The sequence below is a fragment of the Dasypus novemcinctus genome, chromosome 24, assembly GCF_030445035.2.
Source record: "Dasypus novemcinctus isolate mDasNov1 chromosome 24, mDasNov1.1.hap2, whole genome shotgun sequence".
NCBI lineage: Eukaryota > Metazoa > Chordata > Mammalia > Cingulata > Dasypodidae > Dasypus > Dasypus novemcinctus.
Window position 1 is genome coordinate 47,754,530 of NC_080696.1, and position 23,605 is coordinate 47,778,134.

The 23,605-nt window shown below is 41.9% G+C and overlaps 1 protein-coding gene and 1 long non-coding RNA gene across 6 annotated transcripts; one reads left to right on the forward strand and one right to left on the reverse strand.

Annotated features, from left to right (window-relative positions):
* Positions 1–1,323: 1,323 nt before the first annotated feature.
* Positions 1,324–11,617, reverse strand: OSER1 (oxidative stress responsive serine rich 1). Of its 4 annotated transcripts, none has more exons than XM_004468930.5 (4): positions 11,495–11,617; positions 7,764–7,880; positions 4,812–4,925; positions 1,324–2,539 (listed from the first exon to the last, which is right to left on the reverse strand). In XM_004468930.5, the coding sequence occupies exons 2-4, from the start codon at positions 7,838–7,840 to the stop codon at positions 1,852–1,854; spliced, it is 879 nt and encodes a 292-aa protein (XP_004468987.1). In that variant the 5' UTR covers positions 7,841–7,880; positions 11,495–11,617; the 3' UTR covers positions 1,324–1,851. The 4 variants fall into 4 exon arrangements, with proteins under 4 accessions (XP_004468987.1, XP_023447629.1, XP_058143110.1 ...); XM_023591861.3 differs by lacking the exon at positions 11,495–11,617 and adding an exon at positions 10,746–11,070; XM_058287127.2 differs by lacking the exon at positions 11,495–11,617 and adding an exon at positions 8,520–8,740.
* Positions 11,618–11,770: 153 nt separating this feature from the next.
* On the forward strand, positions 11,771–22,708 carry LOC105747143 (uncharacterized). 2 transcript variants are annotated; one of them, XR_011647336.1, is made up of 4 exons: positions 11,771–11,872; positions 17,698–17,837; positions 19,155–19,655; positions 21,610–22,708. It is a non-coding gene; the product is annotated as an uncharacterized lncRNA (long non-coding RNA). The 2 variants fall into 2 exon arrangements; XR_009183238.2 differs by lacking the exon at positions 21,610–22,708 and having other exon boundaries at positions 19,155–21,575.
* The last annotated feature ends 897 nt before the right edge of the window (positions 22,709–23,605 follow it).

Sequence of the window (23,605 nt, forward strand, 5' to 3'; positions counted from 1 at the left end):
CTGAGACCAAAAAGTTTGAAAATTGCTGCTGGAGATAAATGAAGTAGCAAATCTTCTGTTCCCATTCTTAAGAAATATGTTACAGTTCCAAGTAATGTGATGGCAAGGCATGCTACTCCCTTGCTCTAATCATAGCCTTCAGATGTGTTATTAAGTCCATACTAAACTAGTAACTAGCAGGGTTCTCCCACTACTTAAAGCCCAAGGCTTTTCTAGTAAATACTCTTACCCCTCTCCCAAGTACAAGTCACCTATTTGTGAAGCCCAGACCCCAATGTCATGAATCAATAGTATAGCCAGGGGAAGCGGATTTGGCTCAACTGATAAAGAGCGTCCGACTACCATATGGGAGTCCAGGATTCAAACCCTGGGCCTCCTGACCCATGTGGTAAGCTGGCCCACACGCAGTGCTGATGTGCACAAGGAGTGTTGTGCCACACAGGGGTATCCCCCGCAAAGGGGTGCCCCACGTGCAGAGTGCGCCCTGCACGGAGAGCCACCCCACATGAAAAAAAGAGCAGCCTGCCCAGAAGTGGCACCGCACACACGGATAGCTGATGCAGCAAGATGACCCAAAAGAGCCACAGATTCCCGGTACCGCTGACAAGAATGCAGCAGACACAGAACACCACAGCGAATGGACACAGAGCAGACAACAGTGGGGGGGGCAGGGAGAAATAAATAAAAGCAGACGGGGGAGGGGGGGCAGATAAATTTTTTTAAAAGAAACCTTTAAAAAAAAATAGTAACCCAGTAGGAATGCCTTAGCAAATAGTGAAAACATTTTACAATCTAAAGGCAAGTTAACTAAACTTTCTCTATTATGTTAACACAGCTGGACAAATTTTCACTAAATTTGATGAGTATGTTAAGGATGGTCTGACTTAAAATATAAGCTAGCATATGCAAAATTCATTTTGGAGCTACCTGAAAAATAAAGGGATTTATCTTCCAGCTGAAACTGAGGATAGATTTTTTACCAAATTTTGGAGGGAACTTAGGGATGGTCTACCAGAGTATGAGATATAGCATGTACAACATTCCTTTCTAGGGTTATCAAAGAGATTAATAATCATCCAGAACCGAACAGATGAAACTGAGGTATGAGAGACCTATATTACAACTGACTGAAACAAACGTGCCTTAGATATGAAAATGCCAGAGACGATGAAGACATTCATTTCAAATATCACACCCCTCCCTCAGAGTGATGCAGCCCACTCTCAGCCGCCTCCTATACAAGAAACCTCATGCAGCAGGCCTCAGGGTGACGAGCAGCAACCGGGGTTACTCAGTGATGGTTAACGACTCTCTCAAGCAATATAGGGCAGGTCAGCTAGTTTATTGAGGCTAAACCTTAAATTTCTGGCTTAATAACAACATAAGAAACCTTTAAAGACAATAAATCTTGCATTAAATCAGAGATGGTTTAAATCAGTCATATAACTTCTAATATTTGGGTTGGCAACTAAGGCATGACAAATGCTCTGTCCAGTTACAAAACCACATTTGATTTTCCTTGGTCACCAAATCTTCAACAGATCTGAAAATAAGCACTGCTGTACAAAGGCTTTTACCATATACCCACCACTTCCAGTCTCAAGGTTTCTTCATTGCCTAGGAACATTTCTAAATTAGAGGGATTTTTCCTTATCTGCTTGCTTTGGTGGTATTTAAGAACAGAGAGTAAGTTTAAAGAATGCAGATTAACTGAGATGCCAAGAAATGTTTTTATTGCAAGCACAGTGAGTAGGAGATGTCTTCTCACACAAAGTGGCTCCAAGGTCTGCCATTAACTAAATCTCTGACAACCCTTCATTGGTTTAAAGCATATTAAGTAGCTTTTTGCTATCAGGTGTACATCATTTCTGCCATGTGGGACATTTTCTTGGGAATATACAAGTAATATTCCATGTAGCCTGACAGGTCCTCAATGGTCACATCATCCACATAGACTCGAGCTTGCTCAGAACAGGAGCGAGGAGAGCCAGACAGAGTTCTGGTGTGGAGCGACTGAGAGTAGTCCTCAAGCGTAGATCTTCGCTCTGGGGCCAAGGGAGGGACATTCTGCAGGCCTGAAAAGGAATATACTTCCATATCGTGCCATCTCTTACACTGGCACTCCTTGCCTATGCACGCACATGGCTTGCCCTGGTTTAGCTTGGAAACAGACTGAAAGTCAGAGAAATCACTGGCCTTGAGACTTGCTTGGGAAACCTGGGTAACATCAGAGGAATCTTCCTTCTTACTCTTTGATGGAAGCCTTAGAACCGAACTTCTCAAAGGCTCAATGACTGCCCCTGTGTGATTAGCATCAAGAGAAGTAGAGCACTCTCCTGCATTGAACTCTTTAGGGGTTGAAATTCCCAGCCCACTGCTGCCATCAGTGGAGTCAGTCTGGCTTTTGTGCTTGAGCTGGTTGCCAGAAGAAGCAGCTATTGTACTGCAATGTATAAACTTTGGAGGGTGAAGGACAGGCGACTTAGAACGTCGACGACGCTGGGTTCTCACTGCTCCTCTTGAAGACTTCCTTGTAGACCTAAGAGGAAAACATATACAAAATGTTGGGATAAGGAATCGTCCTAGTTTCTTTTATGATAGTTGGGACTTTACCTCCTCTAAGATTTATGAGTCTAAAGCCATAAATATCCCCCAAAGAGATGCCTGCCTCCATTTTCAAGCTACCAAAGTCTCTTTGTCTCACAAACTTCAATATCCCCTTTATTAGCAAGCTTTTGGAACAAGAGAGATAAAGGGTAATTTTTTTTTTCTGAGGTACCAGGGTCAGGGATTGAATCCAGGACCTCCTATGTGGGAAGCCCATGATCAACCACTGAGCCACACTGGATCCCAAGGGTAATTTTTATTCAATCACTCAGGCCAAACATTTAGTGCAGAACCCCTGCCCTGCCCCAGTCCTAGGCTGGTGAACCTGAGAAGTGGGTGTGGGAGAAGCACCCTGCAGACAACTTAAACGGAAACTGTAAAACCTAAATGTTATGCCATAGGCCCCGAACACAGCAACTTCAGTACCACTGTGAAGCCTACACTACAAATGGCCACTATGCCATTATTACTAAACAAAGCAGTGGATTTAAGATTTATTTCCACCACTGGCACCTGCTGACAAACAAAGAGACTTCCTGAGGAACTATCAGGCACACTATACACTGTATACTATCTAAGACAAATATTTTTAAAATATTTAAATAATTGATCAAGGAAAAAAGAGTACACAAACTGCCAAACACATTGGAAAATAATAGATAAGAACATTAGTATTTTATTTTGAAATTAAATTAAATAGGGTAAACAGCAGAAATCTTAGAGCTTAAGAATTAGTGAACTGGAAGATAAATCCGAATTACATACAATTCTGGTGGGCAAACTATAGCCTGTGAGTCAAGTACAGCCTCCCACCTGTTTCTGTATAGCCTGCAGGCACAGCTCCAGTAGGATGGCACTGTGAGTCATGGAGACCAAGCTGCGGTGGCCCCTGTCCCCTGTTCTCCTCTCTGCTCTGTTAGGGGTCTACTATCAGCAACTACTGGGCACTAAGAGATAGAACCTCAGTCTGAGAGTCCATTTAGCTATCCAAGTTGAGACAGGCTCTCTAGAGAAAAGAAGGACATGCTGGGACTCATATGTCACTGAGGCAGCAAGTAAAATTGACCCTGGCACTGGCACTGTCCCCCAGGGACAGAAAGTAAAACTTCCCCTTAGGCTGGTCAATTCATCCTGAGAGTGTTTGAGCAACTGGGTGCAAAGTGTATCCACCAGCCAGGATGGCCCACCCAAGGAAAGGGAGCCAGGCAAAAGTTTTCCCTCTTATTATGTTATGTACCTACATAAAATCCTTGATTTTGCCTCTTGGCCTCCAAAGCCTAAAATATTTACTATTTGTACCTTAAAAAAAAAAAAAAAAAAAAATCTGTGATGACCCTGACCTGGAAGGCAGCACAGAGACAAGGATTTGGGGGAAAAATGTAAAAGAAGAGACATGGATGAGAATGGATATGGCTCAAACTGTTGAGCACCTGCTTCCCACATGGGAGGTCTCAGGTTCAGTCCCCAGTGCCTCCTAGGAACAAAGACACAACTACAAGCAAACAAATGAAAAGGCCAACTCTGGGGAACCAATTTGGCTCAGTGGTTGAGTGCTGGCTTCCTACGTAAGAGGTCCCAGGTTCAATCCCCAGCCCAGTACCTCAAAAGAAAAAAAAAAAGGAGAGACATGGAAGGAATCTAGAGTCTCTGAAAAAAAGAACAGAGAAATGGAGGACAGTGATTTTTTAAGAGATCATGGCTGAATAATTTTCTGATTTGATGAAAGAAAATAAATTATAGATATAGGAAGCACACTGGAGCAGGACAAATAAGAAATCACATCTAGATACACTGCAGCAAAACTGTAGAATACCAAAAACAACAGGAGGATCTTAAAAGCAGCCAGAGACTAGACAGATAATTTCCAAGAGAACAATTAGATTGAAAGTTGATTTTTCATTATCAACAATGAAGCCAGATTTAACAGATATATATAGAATCCAAGACACAACAATTAGAGAAGATCCATTCTTCTCAAGCAGACATAGAACATTATAAAAATTGACTATGAGCCAGGCCATAGAAGAAGTCTCAGCAAATCATAAAAATCAGTATGGTAAAATATAACTTCAAATAAAGTGACTTCCATCAGTGTTTCTATCCTACTAAGATTCATAACATACTATTTCCTGAACACTCAGGGGAAAAAAATCCAACATTTTAAGGTATTGGGATAAAAATCATCTGCAATAAGAAGCTCTTACCCATGCCAACTGTCTTTAGATGCACATGTGGTTTTAGGTTTGGTATCATCTGCAGCTGTTCTGACTGATGCTCTAACACCTGTGCCATCTCCAACAGTCAGAGATGCTATGGACCTAAAAGATAAAAAAAGTTTACTGCTATAGAAGACTGTAAAATGAGGAGAATTCATTGCTCTCACCAAGCCAAATACAACCTTCTATCTATAACTTCTCTTTCTAGTTTGGATTTCTCTGCTCAGCTTTTCATGTAAATTTTCCTCCAAACCAAATTTAGAGGATCCTTAGAAGCCCACAGTTGCAAATTCATAAGCCCACAAATGATTAAGTATAATCAGCATCTGGATATGGACTTTTAGGCTATTTATCTGGGGCAGATCAAGGCCTTAGGTCCAGGGAGAAGGAGAATGACACTGAGTACTTATTTTCAATCTAAAACTGTGGGAACTAAGTCTGGAACAAAAATGAATACAATTTCAAGTATTAAATGACTTTGAGGAAAATATTCCAAATTCTCCAACTAATAAACTTGAAACATTACTCAGAATTAAATACTTGTGGTTTAAAATTGCACAGGTAATACAGGTTCCCAGTGAAGAACATGAAAAAATGTAAAAGAGAGAAAAAGAGAATCACCTATAGTCTTGCAACCCAGAGATTACCAACATTAACATTTTGGTGTAAATCCTATCAGACGTTTTCAAAACACATACACACACAGTGGGTTCCTACTATACATGCTGTGATATTGGTAAAAATCCTTTAGAAAGAGACATGAATCTGTTAAAGTAGTTCAATGAAACATAATTTAAAATAACAAGAAACTGGGAATAAAAATGTCTAACAGTATAAAAATACTGTATTATATAAATTATGGCACATCTACACAATGGAATATTAGGAATTTTTTAAAAGTATACAAAGAATTTTTAATGATATGGGAAATATTTGTAACATATTATAAGGAAACAGGATGAATAAACACCTCTGTGTGTATATCATACACACATACACACATATAAAAACTTAACTCTGGTCCAGAAGGGAACTAACAAAATGGTAACAGTAGCTATGGCAAATAGTAACTTTTACTTCCTTTTTTAATACTTTTTTGTTTTTGTAAAATTTTTACAGTAAGCATGTACTATTTATAGTCAGATAATAGGTATTTTCTGTTCTTTTATAGGAACTATACAGAGATTTGTCCTGATAAGACACATACCATTAAGAATCAAAACCTGTTGAACAGGCTCATGTTAAACTCCTGGCAAGGTTTGGTTAGTTTATGAGTCAGTCCCTCAAATGTCCCATTTGTAAATCTGCAAAATATGAAACAACTAGCAATATACACTGCATTACACAAGTCTTAAATCTGCTTAGTCATGGTACTGATTCACCCCTTCTACTCTCCTTGGTTACCTCAAATGTTCCCGTGTTCCTTCTCTTTCTATAGTATTATCCAGGGCAGATCACATGCTACAAATAGATACTTTCAGACTATACAGTACAGATGATACTTGGCATTTTTTTTTTAAGTTCCAAGTAATTTTTAGGGCCACCAATATAACTTAATTTTACATTCCAACTTCTTAAAATAACTTCTTAAAAAGGAAAAAAGTTTGTGTACTAAGAGTTATGTATATGTTTATAACTAAGAGATGTTATATGAATTATGTATGTGTGTTTACAGTTCTAGTGTTTTCCTGATTTTAAAAATTGATTCTATACCAGAAATCACAAAGGAATATATTGCAATCATAATCTGGAAACTACCTGCTTCTGTACTTTGCTTCCAGTTTTCCAAATGTTTTATCAAACTACCGATCAATTAATGACAAGAAGAAAAAAACACTTGAAGGAAAAAGGTATTTATTTGACTTAACATGGAAGCAAAATGTGAGCATCTTTAACATCTACTACGTCAATCTATTAGTATAAATCTCATTTGGTAGGCCAAAAATAGTACTAGCAATAGGCAGACAGCCAAGGCAACATTTACTTAATTTTAACTATGTGCCAGGTACTGCATGATTCCTTCATGTCATCTTCAAGGTACCGTATGAAGGAGTGGACAAGAGCACAGATTTTGGAAATATACTCCCTGGGTTCAAATACTGGCTTGGCACTTCTTACCAATGTGACCTTTACTAAGTAACTTAATCTTTCTGTGCTACATCTATAAACTGGAATTATAGTAGTATCTACCTTTGAGCATTGTAATGAGGATTAAATGAAATAATGTGCACAAAGTACTTAATCCAGGATTCAGGGCCTAGAATAAGTAATAAAGGTTAGCAATTATTATCATTGCATGTTGTAAAGTGTTCTCCTCAGAGCTTCCAGTGTTTGTTTTCATTCACAAAAACAAAAATTCTTAAGTTCATTAAAATTTTGTAGGGCAAAGAATGGGGTGAGAAAAATCTGCACAGAACATTTTACAAAGGGTGCAATATTAACATTCAGACAGCAGCTGGTCTGCAGGTGCTCTAATTAGCCTGGCCAAAGAGTCTAAGATTATTGATCTCAGTGACAGAACCCTACTGAACAGAGGTTTCCATAGTGATCAGCTCAGCAATCAGAGCCCATGAAATCTACCATGTCTTCAAAGATTTCTATTGAGCCAATTCACTTTTAGTGAAAAATATTGTGATTCCCTTGAGATGAGGAAATCTCTGATGGTACCCTGTTTGACAATCTCTGATTAAAAAATAGGGCGAGGAGGTCCTCCTCAAAGTTAATTACAATGAACTGCTACTTTTCAAATTTAACAGAAGGGCTTCTTTTTTAAGTTGAACAATGCTGGGCAGAATTAAACAGAATGTCACACCATTAATGCACTGATATCTTCTACGAATAATAAGGAATTTTAGAAGAGGAAGAGCTCTTGAGAGGAAAAGGACTATTTAAATCTGATAAACAAATCATTCCCAAAAAATTTATTACATATTTAATTACCCTGATGCATCCACTCTTAATTTCTTGAAAGCAGTTTGTAGACTCTCCTCCTCTCCATCCTTGGCTTCAGATTTCATTGTGAAAGTTTTTACACTAGTATGGATGTTCCCGTCAATACTAAAAAATAAATAAAAATAAGATGAGCAAAGTGAAATACAGGAGGGTTCAAAAATATACCTTTTGGGAAAATCTATACTACTGATATTATAACTACTTGCCAGGAAAAAAAGAAAATTTATCTTTCTAAAAGGAAGCTTCAGTATATACAATTAGGAATCAGGTTTTATTTCTGAAGACAAATGAAATGAAACAGAAAATGTCTATTTCAGTAGAATTTAAACTGTCCAAATTTTTGACACCAATATCCTACTACACAGTTCTGGAAAGAAGATTACCTAAAATCTGTGTTCTGGTATACTTTTTAATGGGTGGGTGTCTTCCTAGCTGTAGGAGTCTAGAATCCTACAGATGAAATGACCTCTGTATCAGAACTAAAAAGGAAACAGCTAACCTATAGCACTCTGATTCTTTAAAATACTAATGCGTGTTTGTCCAACCCAAACAATTCCAGTTAAGTATAATCTCATGGCACATGATAAACAATTCACTAAAGCCATTCTGACCCAGATATCAATATTCAAGATGACATATTTTCAAGAACAAGATGTTACCATTATTAAGTCAGGATTAAAGCAGTATTAGAAACATGTTTCACTGATTACTGATTATTCAACAGTCTGCCTATAAGGCTGATACCTTGATTTGGTTTCTTTCATCTCTTTGAACACTATTAAGCAAGAAAATAAATGAACTACACTTGAAATGCATAAAGAACAGAAAATTGGCCAAAAGAGGTAGAAAGAAAAGAAAAACTACAAATTATTGTTCCATAGATGCACCCTTATATGGTTTCCATTTAATCACTAGCTTGATTAACTAAAGTTCTCCTTTTCTTCCACTTTAATTTTCATGTTTAAACAAAGAAAAGGGGAAGGAGGAACCAACTCCAAGCCTCAAGAATCACAACAGAGATGCCTGTTAATAAACTCTTCGGATTTAGTCTCCAAATTATTTTTATCCAGGTTAACAAATCAGTTAATACAAAATCCTGAATAGAAAATAAGCAAACCAGTAGCTATGAAAATATCAAAGGGAATAAGAAATAAATGAAACCAAAAAACAGAAGATGGGGAATTTTTGAAGAAAAGGAATCACTTCACCTCTTCTTTATTTCTAACCTTACCCCAACCCCATCCCCCCACCCCCCTTAAGCACTCTCAGAGGGAGTAGTGCCTCCCCACAACCCTAGGTTGTCTCTGATTCCATATCTGCTCATTTCTCAGGGGTAGGTTTGATGTTATTATGAGACCTCTAATATTCCAAAGGTCAGGTCAAGGTGTCATAATATGTTTGATACAATGTAACCATGTAATATCAGTGACAATATAAAACAGCAAGGAATCAAGACTATTTCACTTCTATTTACTTTAGAAGTTAAGGTATTTTGGGGAGATCTAAGAAGCACTAAAAACAGTCTCAAGAATTTAATTAGCTTTCACCTCAACTTATGATAAATTTGAATACATTTTCCATGCATATTTTGTTGGCTATTTAACCAGTACATTACATAAACATGAGGAAAAGTTATCTACCCAATTCTATATTTCACCAGTCCTTAATTCTTCTGGATTTAGAGTAGGAGCCTCCCAAATACACAATACTGTCCTAGATACATGAGGGGTGGGGGGAAGAGCTGGGCAAAGATCATGTATTCTAATATTTTTGATGCTCCACAGCATCTGAAAGGGTGTTATCATAGACTGTAAACTTTTCCTGCTGGCAGAACTAAATTAAAGTTTAACTTACAGTTTGCCTCAATAATCTTACCACCAGTCAGTCAAATGCTCAGCCTACTGGCCCTTACGTAACTAATAAATCATCTATGCCAGTCTTCCCACCCACCAGCCCACATACAGACCCTCTTCCAGCCTCTCTGAAAATCAGTCAGTATTTAAGTAAATATCACGTATACATACACACTGCTGAATTCCATAGGCAGAAATTTATTTCTTCCACAAGAATTTGCAGAATCCCTACCATGTGCTTGGTACTAGACTGGATGCTAGGGATTTAAGGGTGCACCTATCACAGAGGACAGAGAACCTCATTCCTATAAGGACTGGAATCTGATTCCGGCCCTCCAGGAGCTTAAAATCTAACACTGTGCTAAAATATTTTGCACCTACAGATATGTAACTTTAACTATGTAATAGTGCTGACTTAACAGCCCTGCAGACTGAAACAGACCAATAGAAAAAGCTGGTCACACACTAAAACTTTAGCAACAAAGTGCCATCTAAACTATTTTGATTACCCACCTTTTTTTTCTCAGTTATTTTAATCTAGAGCAATGATAAATCCTTGCCATAACTTAAGAACTATATCAGAGCACGTGTGTAATTACAAAAGGCTTATTATGGTTCTCTGTATTCCTAGCTTTCCATCTACTCAAAGCAAGAGCTGTACAACTCACTCTGGGAAACAGATGTAATTGGTTTGTCCTGCTTCATTAACACTAAATTTGTGTAAGACATTCTTGTATTTTCACTGCAGTGACTTCTTGAAGTTAAACAATACCCAGAAATGAAGCTTTAACTGGCCCATTAGAAGTTATTTTGCATTGCCTTAAATCAAATCACACCAGGCAATTATCTCGGCCTCGGATTTTCCCCCGAAGTTTCAAAAAAGACAAGTAAAGTTCTTCTAAGTTCCTCCATTAAAAGGGCAAATTCCTGGTATTTCCTGACTTTTAATGAAAAGCGTGTGTCACAGTTTTATTTATATCTTGCAGCTTTAACCAAGACCTCCTTGAACAGCAAGCCTAGGCCCAAATTTTCTGGACTCTGAAAAGAACTGATCATGATCAAGAAAGGATCCCCACGTAAGCATGTCATTACAAAGTTAAAAGATTTAGCAACTTGCCCAGACCACCAGGAAGCGTCAATCTGCGGAAGAAAACCCAGTCCAGCAACTCTCCAAGAGTTAGGTTGAAACAATCAGCCCCTAGGACAAAAACACATCCACACCCTTTTCTACACACCCACTCAACCTCCACATTCGCAAGGCTAGAGCCAAAGCCTGATGTTAATTCTTTTCACTCGAAATCTGGATCTTTCGCGGCTTAACAGGCCCGGGGGGAAAGGTGCGTATCTGGAGAATGGGGACATCTCCGAGCCGGGAGCTGTCCAGAGCCCCGGCTCTGCCCGCCCGCGGTTTCCAGCTGGAAAGTTCTCCTCTCAAGATCCTCCCCCGGCCACAACCAGAGGCTAAAATCGGGCCGAGACACAAGAGATGAAGGAGACGCGAGCTGAACCGAAGAGGCAGCCAACGAGATTGGATGCGCGAGAAAGGGCGGGAAGGGGCGAAGGGCGGCCGGGGACAGCGAAAAGGGGAAGCTACAGGGCTGGGCAGGAGACCGCGGAGAAGCGAGACGCGGCAGGGGCCGCCAGAGGACTGGAAGGCGGGAACCGCCGAAAGAGCGGAGCCCGGGGCAGGGCAGGCCGCGACAGCTAAGCGGGCGCGGAGAGGCCCAGGCGCGGCCCAGGCAGGCAGAGCCGGGAGGCGACGCGACGAGAAGCGGGTGGGTCCCGAGGAAGCTGTCCGCGGCCAGAGCCGGCCTGGAGGCCGAGGCGCGGTGCCTCGGCCCCTCCCCGTCACGTCAGGGCACTTGCCTCTTCGCAGCTGGGCGCTCCGGTGATCCGGTCTCGTTAGTTGAGATCGCCTCTCCCCGATCGCGGCGCCTGACTGACCCGGATCCAAACCCGAAAGGGTGGCTCGCGCCTCCGAAGTCGCACTGCGCCTGCGTCACTTGAGCCCGCGCCCCGCCCCCTAATCATGCCCCTCCCACCCCAGTGACTCGGCAGCGCGGCAGGCTGTGGTTGCGCAGGCGCAGGGCGGCGGCCGCGCCTCTCAAACGCCCAGCACCGCCCCTCTCGGAAGCACGTGCGTCTTACGTCACTTCCTGTTATTCTTTTCGCTCCCTCCTCCATTTTCCGTGTGTGTGTTCTGGACCGGTTTTTGGGGCGTGCCTGTTTCCTCCTCTCTGTCAGGTGAGTGAGTAGGCGTTGTTCTTCGCGGTCGGCAAGCCGCCTCCGCATCCCCGGGATCTCCTTGACCCTGGTCCTCTACCTGGAGTCACCAAGGCAACGGAATTCCTCGGGGAGGAGGGCGGGGTGGGGAAATCTTCAGGACTATGGAGCCCTGTCCGGACGCTTGGCACTGCGGTCCCCCTAATGCTGGAACCTGGACTGTCTGCGACATTTCCTACGCTGCACACCAGCCCTCTCTTTCTAAGGACCTTTCGGGGCCTGCAGAGAAGCGAAGAGGTATTGGCTTGTGGCCGGGGCCATGAATGTGAGGCCGGAATTGGAATTGAAATGCTTCGGTTCTTTTGCCCCAGCTGTTGGTCTTCAGGCAACTGCCTTTTGTTCTCTAGGCCTCAGTTTCCCCACCTATTGAATGAGGAAGTTGGACTATATTAGCGAGCCCTCCCCACCCCACCCCCCAGGCATGGATGGTGAAAACTATAGTTCCTCTCGCCAGAGAATTGCACATACACACCAAATTTTGCAAAAAGGTTTAGGCAGTTCACCCAGGTACGCGATTTTTAGGATTCTTTCCGTTTTTGTCATTCTCACGACTGCTCAGGTGGCAGGCAGGGAAGGGCTGTTCTGCACAAATTCTGTAGGTCCCTCCATCATCAGTGCTGGTTCTGCTGATCTAGTTGTGCCTCTCACATGCAGCTTCCCAGTTGCATGTCTGCACTTCTCTGAGCTTTGTGGGAAAAGATGGCTTTCCTCAACAGTTGGCCAAAGTTGGTTCTGACCCAGCCCTAGAGTAAGGGTAGTTACCTGGCCCCTCCTACCGGCATCCTCCAAATACCTTACTTATAGTCACATAATTACAGATAGCTGTTGAAGATAGTCTAGCTACAGCCAGGCCTTGGAATGCCTGACCCATGTCTGGGAATGGGATCTGCAGTTCATTGTATAAGGTTGTTTACCCTGGGTAAAACATTTTAAATTCTCCTTGTTCATTAGAGAGGCTAAATAACTGACAGGGAATGAAAAAAAAACTTAATAGAAAAGTTCCGTCATCAAATCTAATGATGCTAATAATGGCTGCCATTTGCAAATCAACAGCAGTGCACACCTTTCATGTAACATTTCTGTCATTTTTAACATTTTACAGGTAAAAATAACTGAGACTCAGAATTGTTCTAGCTCCCCTTCTCCTATGTCACACAGTGCTAGTAAGTGGCTGGGTCAGGAATTAAAGTGTCTCAAAAGCCTTTTCTTCCACTGCTGCCCAATACTTCAACATCTCTTAGAAAAGATCAAGAAAAAGGAAAGTGTGATGCATTTTTTTCTCAGAAGTTTCCAAGTGAATTCTTCAAGCCCAATATTTTATATTTATAGTATATTTTAAGGTGTCATTCCAAAATATAGTTTGAGGTAAAATCTCATACATCCTTGAGAGCAAGGACTGTCTGATCACTAATGAATTCCCAGAACCTAACACAGTTCCTAGGGGCATAGTAGACCTCACACTTTCAGTGAATTCACATTTGCCTTCTTTCCACACTTTATGGCATTAAATACCAAAAACTAAAAAACTTGGAGGAAAAGACTTGCATTTTATGTAAGCAGGTCTCCATCACAAAGTTAGATGCTTTCCGTGGATGTGACTGTGACTCAGGGTCTACTTGGAAGGTGAGACCCTCTTGGGAGTAATGAAATCTGTTAACTCACACCACCTGATGTGGTCTGAAATTTCAGATTATTATCTCTTGGCTGATTCAGTGTAGGGAACATGGTGATTTGGAATGAGATAAACTGTAGTGTGTGTAACCTGAGTGAACAAAAAGCCAGACCTGCCTCCTGCATCAGCAATACAGAATCTTTTCGACTGTAGGGGGTAAAAACCTGAACTTTAATGTCAACTTTATATTCAGGAAATTGATTTGGTATTAACGCACATAGTAATTCCATTTAATCAGAAAGCAATGGTCGGTGTGAAGTTCCTTTAATAGTCCTGCCTTCTTGTTATAAGTGTATTATAGGTGATCAATTAGGGGAGACTTAATTCCTATCTATTTATACCACAAAACAACTTTTATAGGAAGATAACATTTGATTTAAAAAAAAATTGGAAAAAATAAAAATAAATTTTAAAAAAATTGGAGATGTCAGAGCACTGAAAAAAAAATCCATTTCCCTAATGATGTGGCTGCATCCTACCAATTGGTAATCTGGAAAAGTAGTCTTTTCTTATGTTTTAAGACTCCAATAAATTAATTTATTCCTTACCTTAATATAATTTAAAACATGACTTAGGGGTGATAATAGTGAAATTTGTGTCTTGCTTTATAAGGGTTAGCTCATCTAATTAACGTAATCTTAAGAAACAGGTACTGTATTATCCGCATTTTACAGCTAAGGAAATCCAGGCCCAGAACAACCAAGTAATTTACCTGGAGTTATACAATGGCAGAACTGGGATTCAAATTCAGACAGTCTGACTCTCCACCCACCCTCCTGATCACTGAGTTCTCCTGCTTGTCTTAGCCTCCACCCCCAACCCCCATATACTAACTAGATCAGGGTTATCTGCCCCCTCCTCCCATAAATACCACTTGGCACTCAGTAATATTTGTTGGATGAATGAATTGAACGTTTACTGTATGTCAGAGATGATTTAAGTATTTTTACCCTGTTATGAAATACTTTGTTACCAGGGCAGGATGGTGGTGGGAGTTGAATGTGTTTTGATCACTTGGGAATACCTCGAGAGTAAAGAGAGCTGGGTCCTAGTCTATTCTGCTGTGATATAGGGGCGTGTCAAGTTGCCCTTCATGACTTCGGTGCCCCCACACCCTCTTCACAGACCTGAGTTAACACCTATGACTCACTTGGTGCTGTGCTGGCGGAGGGACCCTTGAGATACTCTCAGTCCACAGAGGAGCCAGAGGCTGTATGGACACAGAGAAGGGTTGCCTAGTCCAATTCGGGGTGTGCAGAGGGGTATTTCAGAGAAGACTTCCTAGAGGAGGCTGTGTCTGAACTGGGTTTTGAAAGTCAGGCATTAGCCTGGGAAATAGGAAGGAATGGGTTGAGATTGGAAAGAGTCCAAGCCAATTGAAAGAAAAAATCATGTTCAGGAACTTAGATTTTGTCCTGAAGGTCATGAATGATTTTAAACAAAATAATACTGTCCCAATTTGCAATTTATATTACTCTGGCAACCATTTAGAAAATAGATTTGAGGTAGAGTGGATGTATGAGAGGCCAGTTAAAAGTTACTTGAAATAATTTGAGTGTGGGCCAGAACTGAAGCAATGGCTAAAGGATGGTGAGGAAACAGTGGAGTCTAAATAGCTCACAGGACTTGGCAGGGTATGCTGGTTGGAGCTGTCTAGCTTGAGTTAATTAGTGACCAGTGGGTGGCACCATTCACTAAGGAGGGAAATCCAGGAAGACCAGGTTGGGGAGCGGGGAGAGAGTTTGGTTTTGGGCACAAGGAGTTTGAAATGCAACTGAAAGCAGGAATCAGATCATGAAGGGTCTGAAAGGCCATGGTGAAGGGTCTAGGTTTTATCCTGAGAATCGAGACAGTAAGGGGAGAGACAAGAAATGACCAGATTTATTTTAGAAAGATCACTCTGGTTTCTCCCTGGGCTGGTACAGTGATCCACGATGGAAAGGGCAGTGATATGAAGAAAGTAGGTGGCTGTAGAAAGAGGCACAAAGTAACAGATTCAGAAGTTGTCTAGATCAGGCTCTGGCAAGCCTTGACTGTAAATAGGAGGAGCAGTCAGAGAGAAAGTCAGTGATGATATTTGCTTTCTAGTTTGAGCAACTGAATGGGTTGTGTCTCCAGTTTCTAATTGAATTCTGTTTAATCCAGCTGACAGAAAGCAGGAAGAACAACATTTAAACGGGGCATAGTAATGACAGCTAATACTTGTACAGATCTCAGTATGTATCAGAAAACTCATTTTAATTCTTACAACAATCCTCTGAGGTTACAGTTACCTTCTTCATTATCCAGGTAAGGGAACTGAAGCAAGAAAAAGTTTAGTAACTTTCTACAGTTCCACAGTTAGTAAGTGATAGGATTAGAATTTGAACCAGGGTGCTCTGGCTAGAGTCTGTGCTCACTGGTTCCCTGCAGGACGAGCTATCTTTCTAAATGAACTCAGTTTGAACATGTTGAGCTTGAGAGGTATCTGGGGAGCCAGGAAGATAGATGGGTCTCAAGTCTACATGAGAGACTTGGGTTGGAGATAGAGCTTGAGTCAGCATGCATGTGGCCATTGAAGCCACAGAAGATGAAGGCCCTACAGAGAGGGGAGGCAGTAAGGGGAGGGAGGGGTCCAGGGAAACCTTGGATCCAAGCAAACAAAAGGATTCCCTTCTGCAAAGTAATAGATCACCACTGGGTTTATAGGTCTCAGTCAGCATTTAAGAGGTCCATCCCCTGTGTTTGGTCAACTCTTAGTACCTTGACAAGTAGAGTTCTTGGGCCCACACACCACCCTGAATGGTGGGACCCTTCCCACTCTCTTCTACTATGAAACGTCACTCGGTGGCCTGGTGGCTTCCCTGTCCCTCATCACAACTTAGGAGTCACCAACTCTTCTATCTGCCAACTTTGCCAGCTCCCAGGGCCCCTCCCCACCTTCTTTACTCCAGTAACTCTCTACTTGGGACTTTCTCAGGTGCCACCTCAGATTATTTCTTAGCCTTTTACCCATACATTCCTTGTATCTCCGGCCAGATTCTACACTTCTGGAAGCATCTGTTGTATTTTGTTCCCCAACATTCCCCATCCCACCTTCAACCACTCTCCCTCCATGTAGGTTAAATACCCCTGCACCATCCTCCCCCAGAGCACTTCATACTTCCTCCATCATAGCAGAGGCTGCCTCCTATTCCCTGGTAACTAGCACAGCGTTTGCCATGGTAAATTAACAAGAGAAATACATGTTGAATGAGCAAGTGAATTAGTCTGCCAGTAAATCAGTCATCTCAGCAAATTAATTTTCAGTTACCTTCTGGCTTAGAAACATAACTGAGGGCTTTTGGCTTCTTTGACAGTTGGTTTTAGCAGCTAGATCCTTCTCAACCATCTCTTGATTTTGGAGCAGATAGATGAGAGTTGGGCTTAGCTGTTCTCTCATTCTCTCCTTAGTGCCAAAGCTATATTTGTTCTTTATTTTGATAGTTGCTTTCCTGAAATATTGGGGAACAGAATGGGGAGAGTGATTGAGACTCTGGGATGCTTTGATATTTGACTTAGCCAGACTCCTTGCTGGTTTTGGTTAAATGAGTTCAAGGACCCTCAGGGCTGGAGGGAGTGGGAGGCTTTTCCTGGTGGCTGCTCATCACCTGCAGAGGGCACCCCAGGGTGGCAGTTCCCTCTGCTTGTAGCAAAGTGCTTTATAGGAGGCTTTCAAAGTGTTGAAGACCAAGGGTTGGTGAATTGCCTAACTTCTCTGTCAAATTTTCATTCATTTGAACTTTGCAATTTAAACTGTGTGCTGATGACAGGAAGATTGTAAGGCCAAAACATGGAAACAAGAAGTAAAGCTACAGAAGAAAAGAATCTGCAGATGGTGAGGACTGGCAGGGAGTCTTGAGTGGGGAATGTTCTGTTTCTCAATCTGAGTGATGGTTGCAGGAGTGTGTTCCGTTTGTGAATTTCATCAAACTGTACACTTGTGTGTGCATTTTTCTGTGTTTATATGTAAACTTAAGTAATTTTTAAAAATAACAAAAAAACACTTCGTATATGGATGCACAACATATTTATTGGATTTTAAGGTGATCTCTTCTTTTTTCCCTATAAATCTTATCCTTACCTGGGTCTGGAGACCCCTGAAAAAGCCACAGACCTCAGGTTAATAACTCTTGCAGCAACATGATAAAGAAAATGAGCAGAGAATGTGACAGAAAAAGAACTACAAGTGGCCCTTAAACATATGAAAAGATGCTCAACCTCAATCTTCAAAAGGTAAATGCTTTTTAATAAAAAAGTGTGCCAGGATACCATCTGAAACCTCTCAGATCGGCAGAAATCCCAATGTTTGACAGTACGCTCTGGGGCTGGGGCTGGGGTGCTGTCAGCAGGCACCTCATACATTGCTCATGGAATTGGGAAATGGACAAACGTGTTGAGGGCAATTTGGCAGTATCTATCAAAATTTCAAGCCTAGAAATACACCCTATAGATGACATTTGCACATATACATCATGACTTACATAAAAGGTTATCCATTTCCACCTTGATTGTACTAGTAAGAGGCTGGAAACAACCCCACTGCCCATCAGTGGAGGACTTGATAAATAAACCGTGGCACATCCCCAAAATAGAATTGTGTGTGGCTGGGAAAAAAGTTTGAGGAAACTATGTATACTGAGGAAAGTCCTCTAGGATGTAGTAAGTGAAAAAAGCAACATGCCCAGCTAAGAATATGTATTTGTATTGTCTGTATCTGCATAAAGAAACACTGGCAAAATATGCAAGAAACTAATAGTGTTTCAAAGAATGGTAGGGGCTAGACTTTTAATGTGTTCTTTGTTTTCTGACTTTTGAATCATGTGGACATTTTAAATATTCAAAACAAAATTTTAAAGAATCCCCGCTCTATTGCTATTGAGCTAAGCCTTTCACCATTCATAGTCAGGTGTGCTGCCTGATTTCAGAATAGCTGGGCTTGGTTTTTTAAGCTGCATCTTGGTAATACTTTTCAGCTTAAGTCGACATTTGAACTGCCGTAGCATCGTTTCCTGGCTCAGCCTGACTCCCATTCTTTCCTTGACCTGTATGTGCCCTAAACCAGTCTTCAGCCTCCAGTGCTTACACATTCATAAACACCTTATTCAACCTGAGAGAAAAGAAGGCAACAACAGAAAGGTGTGACTAGGCCTGAGAAGCCCTGGGATGAATGCCTGCTCACTCTTTTCACCTCTGCCCAGCTCATTGCTCACCTACCTCTTTTCTCCTTCCTTCCTCCTAAGACTGGTCCCTACTCTGACATCCTTCAGGTTGCATCTCTCCCACCTTCTCAGGAAATTCACACTCTCAGTTTCCACAGATGCCAATACTCTTTGTGTCTTCTTTCATCTTTTAAACAAAAACAAAATCTCAAAAGCCAGACCCCTGAAGCCCACCTTTCTCTCCAGTTCCTGGAAGCCCTTGCTCTGCCTGAGGATGTGGGGCACCAATTCTGATGTTCTTTGCATCCTCCCAAACCTGTGCAGGTGCTTTTGGAGGAAGGTGGACCAGAATGCTTATGTCTGATACCCGTCCCCCTTTTCTCCTTGACAGGACTAGAAGGGCTGCCCCCTCCCTGCTGTATGGAAACTTCTCACTAATTTTCTACTGTGTCATCTCTGTGCTGTGGCCTATAGAAGAAAACTGTTCTCTCACCTCCAGGTTTTGCACTTGACCTGCAAAGGGAAGATTTTGGGAATTAGAAAACCTCTGGATTTTAAGGCTATCATCTCATTTTGGATTCATTCAAATCAAGTTTGCAACTCAGGGCTGTGCAATGACTCATTGAGAAGCTAAGGTCTTTGATGGAATGGCTGGGGAGCTGCAGGCTAAGTAGGAATTAGGAAGTACAGGAATGAAAATGCATTGACTTTTATCAAGAAATTGTCTCCACACCTGTCTTGATACCCGTGCTCTCTTCAAAGGCGTCACTTCCTGGTGGTGGACCCTTGGGAAAGTCACTGCACTCTCTGAACCTGTTTCCCACTTACAAAATGAAAAGAATCACCCCTCTCAGCCAACTTCAAAGAATTGCTTTGAGAATCAAGTGAAGTGGTGCGTATGATACTATCTTTAAAGTGAGGGGCCTGAGGAACCCTTTAAGCCGGATTTGCTGACTAATGCTCTTTTGTTTGACTCATTATAATCAGCAAGGGGAAAGGGCAGGGCAGGAGCCTAGTGAGAGTTCCTTTCTTTTTCTACTAGGCCCTGTTATACCTCTTATTTTTATCTTTATTATTTTACAATGTACTTGTAAAAAGATGCAAGTGATGCTGAAGTATTTAAAGTAGAAATGGAAAATTCCATGTTCCCTCCCTATATCCCCTATCTTACTCTGCAAGTGATAGCTATTGTTTGTGTTTGAGAGCACCTCTGTCCAGGTGTTAAAATATATATATGGGAAGCCGATGTGGCTCAACCAGTTGGGCACCTGCCTGCCATGTGTGAGGTCCTGGGTTCGGGTTCCCATGCCACCTAAAGAAGACAAGCTAGGTGCCATACCCACTGCAACAAGCTCGACACCGTAGCCACCACAGTGAGCTAGCCACCTAAACGAGCAGATGCCACAAGCTTGCAAATGCCGCAGCCTGCAGGGAAGAGATGTGGCTCAGGCCTTTGGGCATTTACTTCCCATATGGGAGGTCCTGGGTTCAGTTCCTGGTGCCTCCTGGAGAAAGCGAGCAGACAGACAAGAAAACCATCTGGGAGACGGGGGAATAAATTTAAAAATAAATAAATCTTATATGTGTGTGTGTGTGTGTGTGTGTGTGCATATTTCTGTGTGTGTATATATATATTTTTAAGATTTATTTTTATTCCTACCCCCACCCCTTGTTTTGTACTCACTGTCTGCTCTCTGTGTGTTCTTCTGTGTCTGCTTGTCTTCTCTTTAGGCAGTACCAGGAACCAACCTTGGGACATTCCAGAATCGGAGTAAGGTGCTCAATCTCTTGTGCCACCTCAGCTCCCTGGTCTGCTGCATCTTTTATCGTCTCTCCTCTGTGGCTCTTTTTGTTGCATCATTTTTGCTGCACTAGCTTTCTGTGTGGGCCAGCACTCTGCTTGGGCCACCTCTCTTCTCAGGCCAGCTCTCCATGTGGGCCAGCTTGCCTTCAAATTTTATAAAAATGTCCTCCACATTCTTCTGCACTTTGCTTTTTCCCCTTAACAATTTTATCTTGAAATCCTCTCTACGTCAGAATCACCTATCCTTTTCCATGCCTGGTCATTTTACAGGTGTATGTTTTCAAGCAGTTCCTCACCAATGCCATTTGGGTCATTACCCATTTATTAAGTATTACAGACAGAGCTGCAATAAAACGCTTAGCAAACAAGTTTGTACTCTTGCAAATGTATTTCGAAGTGCAATAACTGGTGACACACATTTTAATCTTTGATATATGTGCCAAATTGCCAGATTCCCCTCCCACCAACAGTGTTTGGAGTGTCTCTTTGTTTACAATGGTTCTCAGTTGGTGGGGAGAGGGATGTGTGTGGCAGTTTGGTCCCAAGGCACATCTGGCAATGTCTGGAAACATTTTGTCACAACTCGCGTTGGGGGTGGGGGAGGTACTTATATCTAGTAGACAGAGGCCAGGGATCCTGCTGAACATTCAGCCATGCACAAGACTCCCCCCGTGACAGAGAATGACATTAGTGCCAAGGTTGTGCACCCTTGTCTGTTGGATATTGACATTCTTTTTAATCTTTCAATCTGGGTAGGTTGAAAAGTGATATTTCTTGTTTTATTGCCATAGGGGATATGGAGTTATTTTTACTTCTTTATATATTGTTTAATTTGTTATAATGGACAAATAGGGGAATGGGGTTATTTTTACTGCTTTATATATTGTTTAAACTTGTTATAATGTACATGTATTATTTTTGTAATATTTTTTGAAAAGCCATTAAAGATTTTGTCAAAAAATCTACACCTCTTTCATTAATAGTAAGTGGTCTGTTCTTAAGATGTAGTTATGCATGTACCTAATTGTTTTTTCCTGATAAGGTGTAGAAAGAAATCCTCACTGTGGGCCTTGAGAAGCATCAGGTCTTCAGGTTGAAGTATCCCATCCTCTGACTGCAGGACTTCTCTATGGCTCTTCTGAAGCACCTTCTCCTAGTGGACAGCCAGACCCTGGAGCCACACGGTACCTCTGAGAATGAGCTTAGCTTAGTGGTACTCTCCACCACGACCAGAGCTCTGAAACAAAGCACCCCGCGGCTGGCCTTAGGAAACTCATCTGCACAGACACCAGAAAAAGTCTCATGCTTCTTTCTCAGCTTTCCTATCCAGTCACCTTGTCAATTTCCAAACCTGTCACAGCTGAGTCAGGCTCCCTGGGGCTTCTGTGGAGCCCAAATGCACTCATATTCTCTCACCTCTACCGGGTCCTGTCGGTGGAAAAGGAGTAGTGGGAGCCCAGGGTTAAGCCCTACCCAGTATGGTCAGGAGTCCTAGAGAAGCGCCTCGCTCCTTTCTCTTAGGTCAGAGTCAGGCAGAGCCGGCCTGGAGGACACATCCACAGAGGACTTGTCACTATTACTTGGATACACCCAAGAGAATGTCCCATATGGTAGAAATGGCGTAGACTTGCCTGCAGCCTTTGCAGATCGCTTGGGGTAGGATCACCCAACAGCAGACTTTCAGAATGGGCAGGTGGCTCCTGGCCCTGGTACTGGCACCAGGACTTCTGTTAGCATTTTTCTGTGTTTGATATGCAACCCAGTATGGTTTCCAATAAAGGCATATGTGGAAGCCACCTGAGCTAATGGTTTTCTCCACTCCACTGAATTCACACAAAGCATATGAGGGGGATGGAGGTCAGCTGGAGATCTGTGAAGGCCTGAGACACTCCCACATTTCTGACTTAGAGAGAAAGCAGCAGGTGGGTTCACAATGAGAAGGAAAGGGGGAGGTGTGAAGCAAAGGACACCAATCTGCAAGTTAGGACCTGAGTTCTGGTCCTGTCTTGCTGTGAGGGCCTGGGCAAACTAATCACTTCACCTCTTTCAGGCTTAACTTCCTTATGAACTGGTTATTGGAGCATTCACTCTATTTTTCAATTTGCAATTTCCTTAAATAAAAACATTGCCAGTTAGATGAAGCTGACTGAAATGATTGAGGATTATTTTTATTCCCTTCTCACACACACACACACACACACACACACCTGATGGCGCCCTCATGTGTTTGCTTATTGTGTTTTTACTCACTGTCTGCTTGGGCTCTTGTTTTTTCTTTAGGGGACATGGGAACCAAACCTGGAACCTCCCGTGTGGGAGGCAGGTGCTCAACTGCCCAAGCCATATCCCCTCTGTTCATTTGTTTTTGCTCATTGTCTGCTCATTGTTTTTGTTTATTGTTGGTTTGTCTTTAGGAGGCACCAGGAACTGAACCCAGGACTTCCCTTGTGGGAGGTGAGCGCTCAACTGCTTGAGCCACATCCACTCCCCCTGATTAGGGATTTTAAAGTAAAATTTAAAATTAGTTCCTGTTTTTTTTTTTTAGTCATAAGTAATAGATGCTCAGAACAGAAAAAAAAAAGTCAATATATAGTTAAGCAAAAAAGAGTTCATAAAGAATACCCATAATCCCACCCACCAGATACTCTGCTCTGCGCATCTTGATGGGCTCCTCTGGGTAAGAAGTTCTTAACCTGGAGTGGTAGATGGACTTGAGGGAAAGGAGCCCCTGAGCCCATGACAGCCATGTGGGTTTGGATTTCAAACTCATTAAATTCTCAGAGGTTCCTAATCCTATTCTGAAAAAACAAGACCCACTGTTTTAGGTATTTTCTAGGCTTACATATTAAAACTTTTTAATGGGATGTTTTACCATACACACTATTTTTCAACCTGCTGTATTTACTTACTATATTGAGTTTGTTTCTAAATACTCTGGCAATTTCTGTTTCATTGTTTGCTGAGCGTGATTTAACAAATTCCCTTTCATGGGACATTTAGGATATTTTAGTAGTCTTACCGTTGCAAAGAATGCAGTG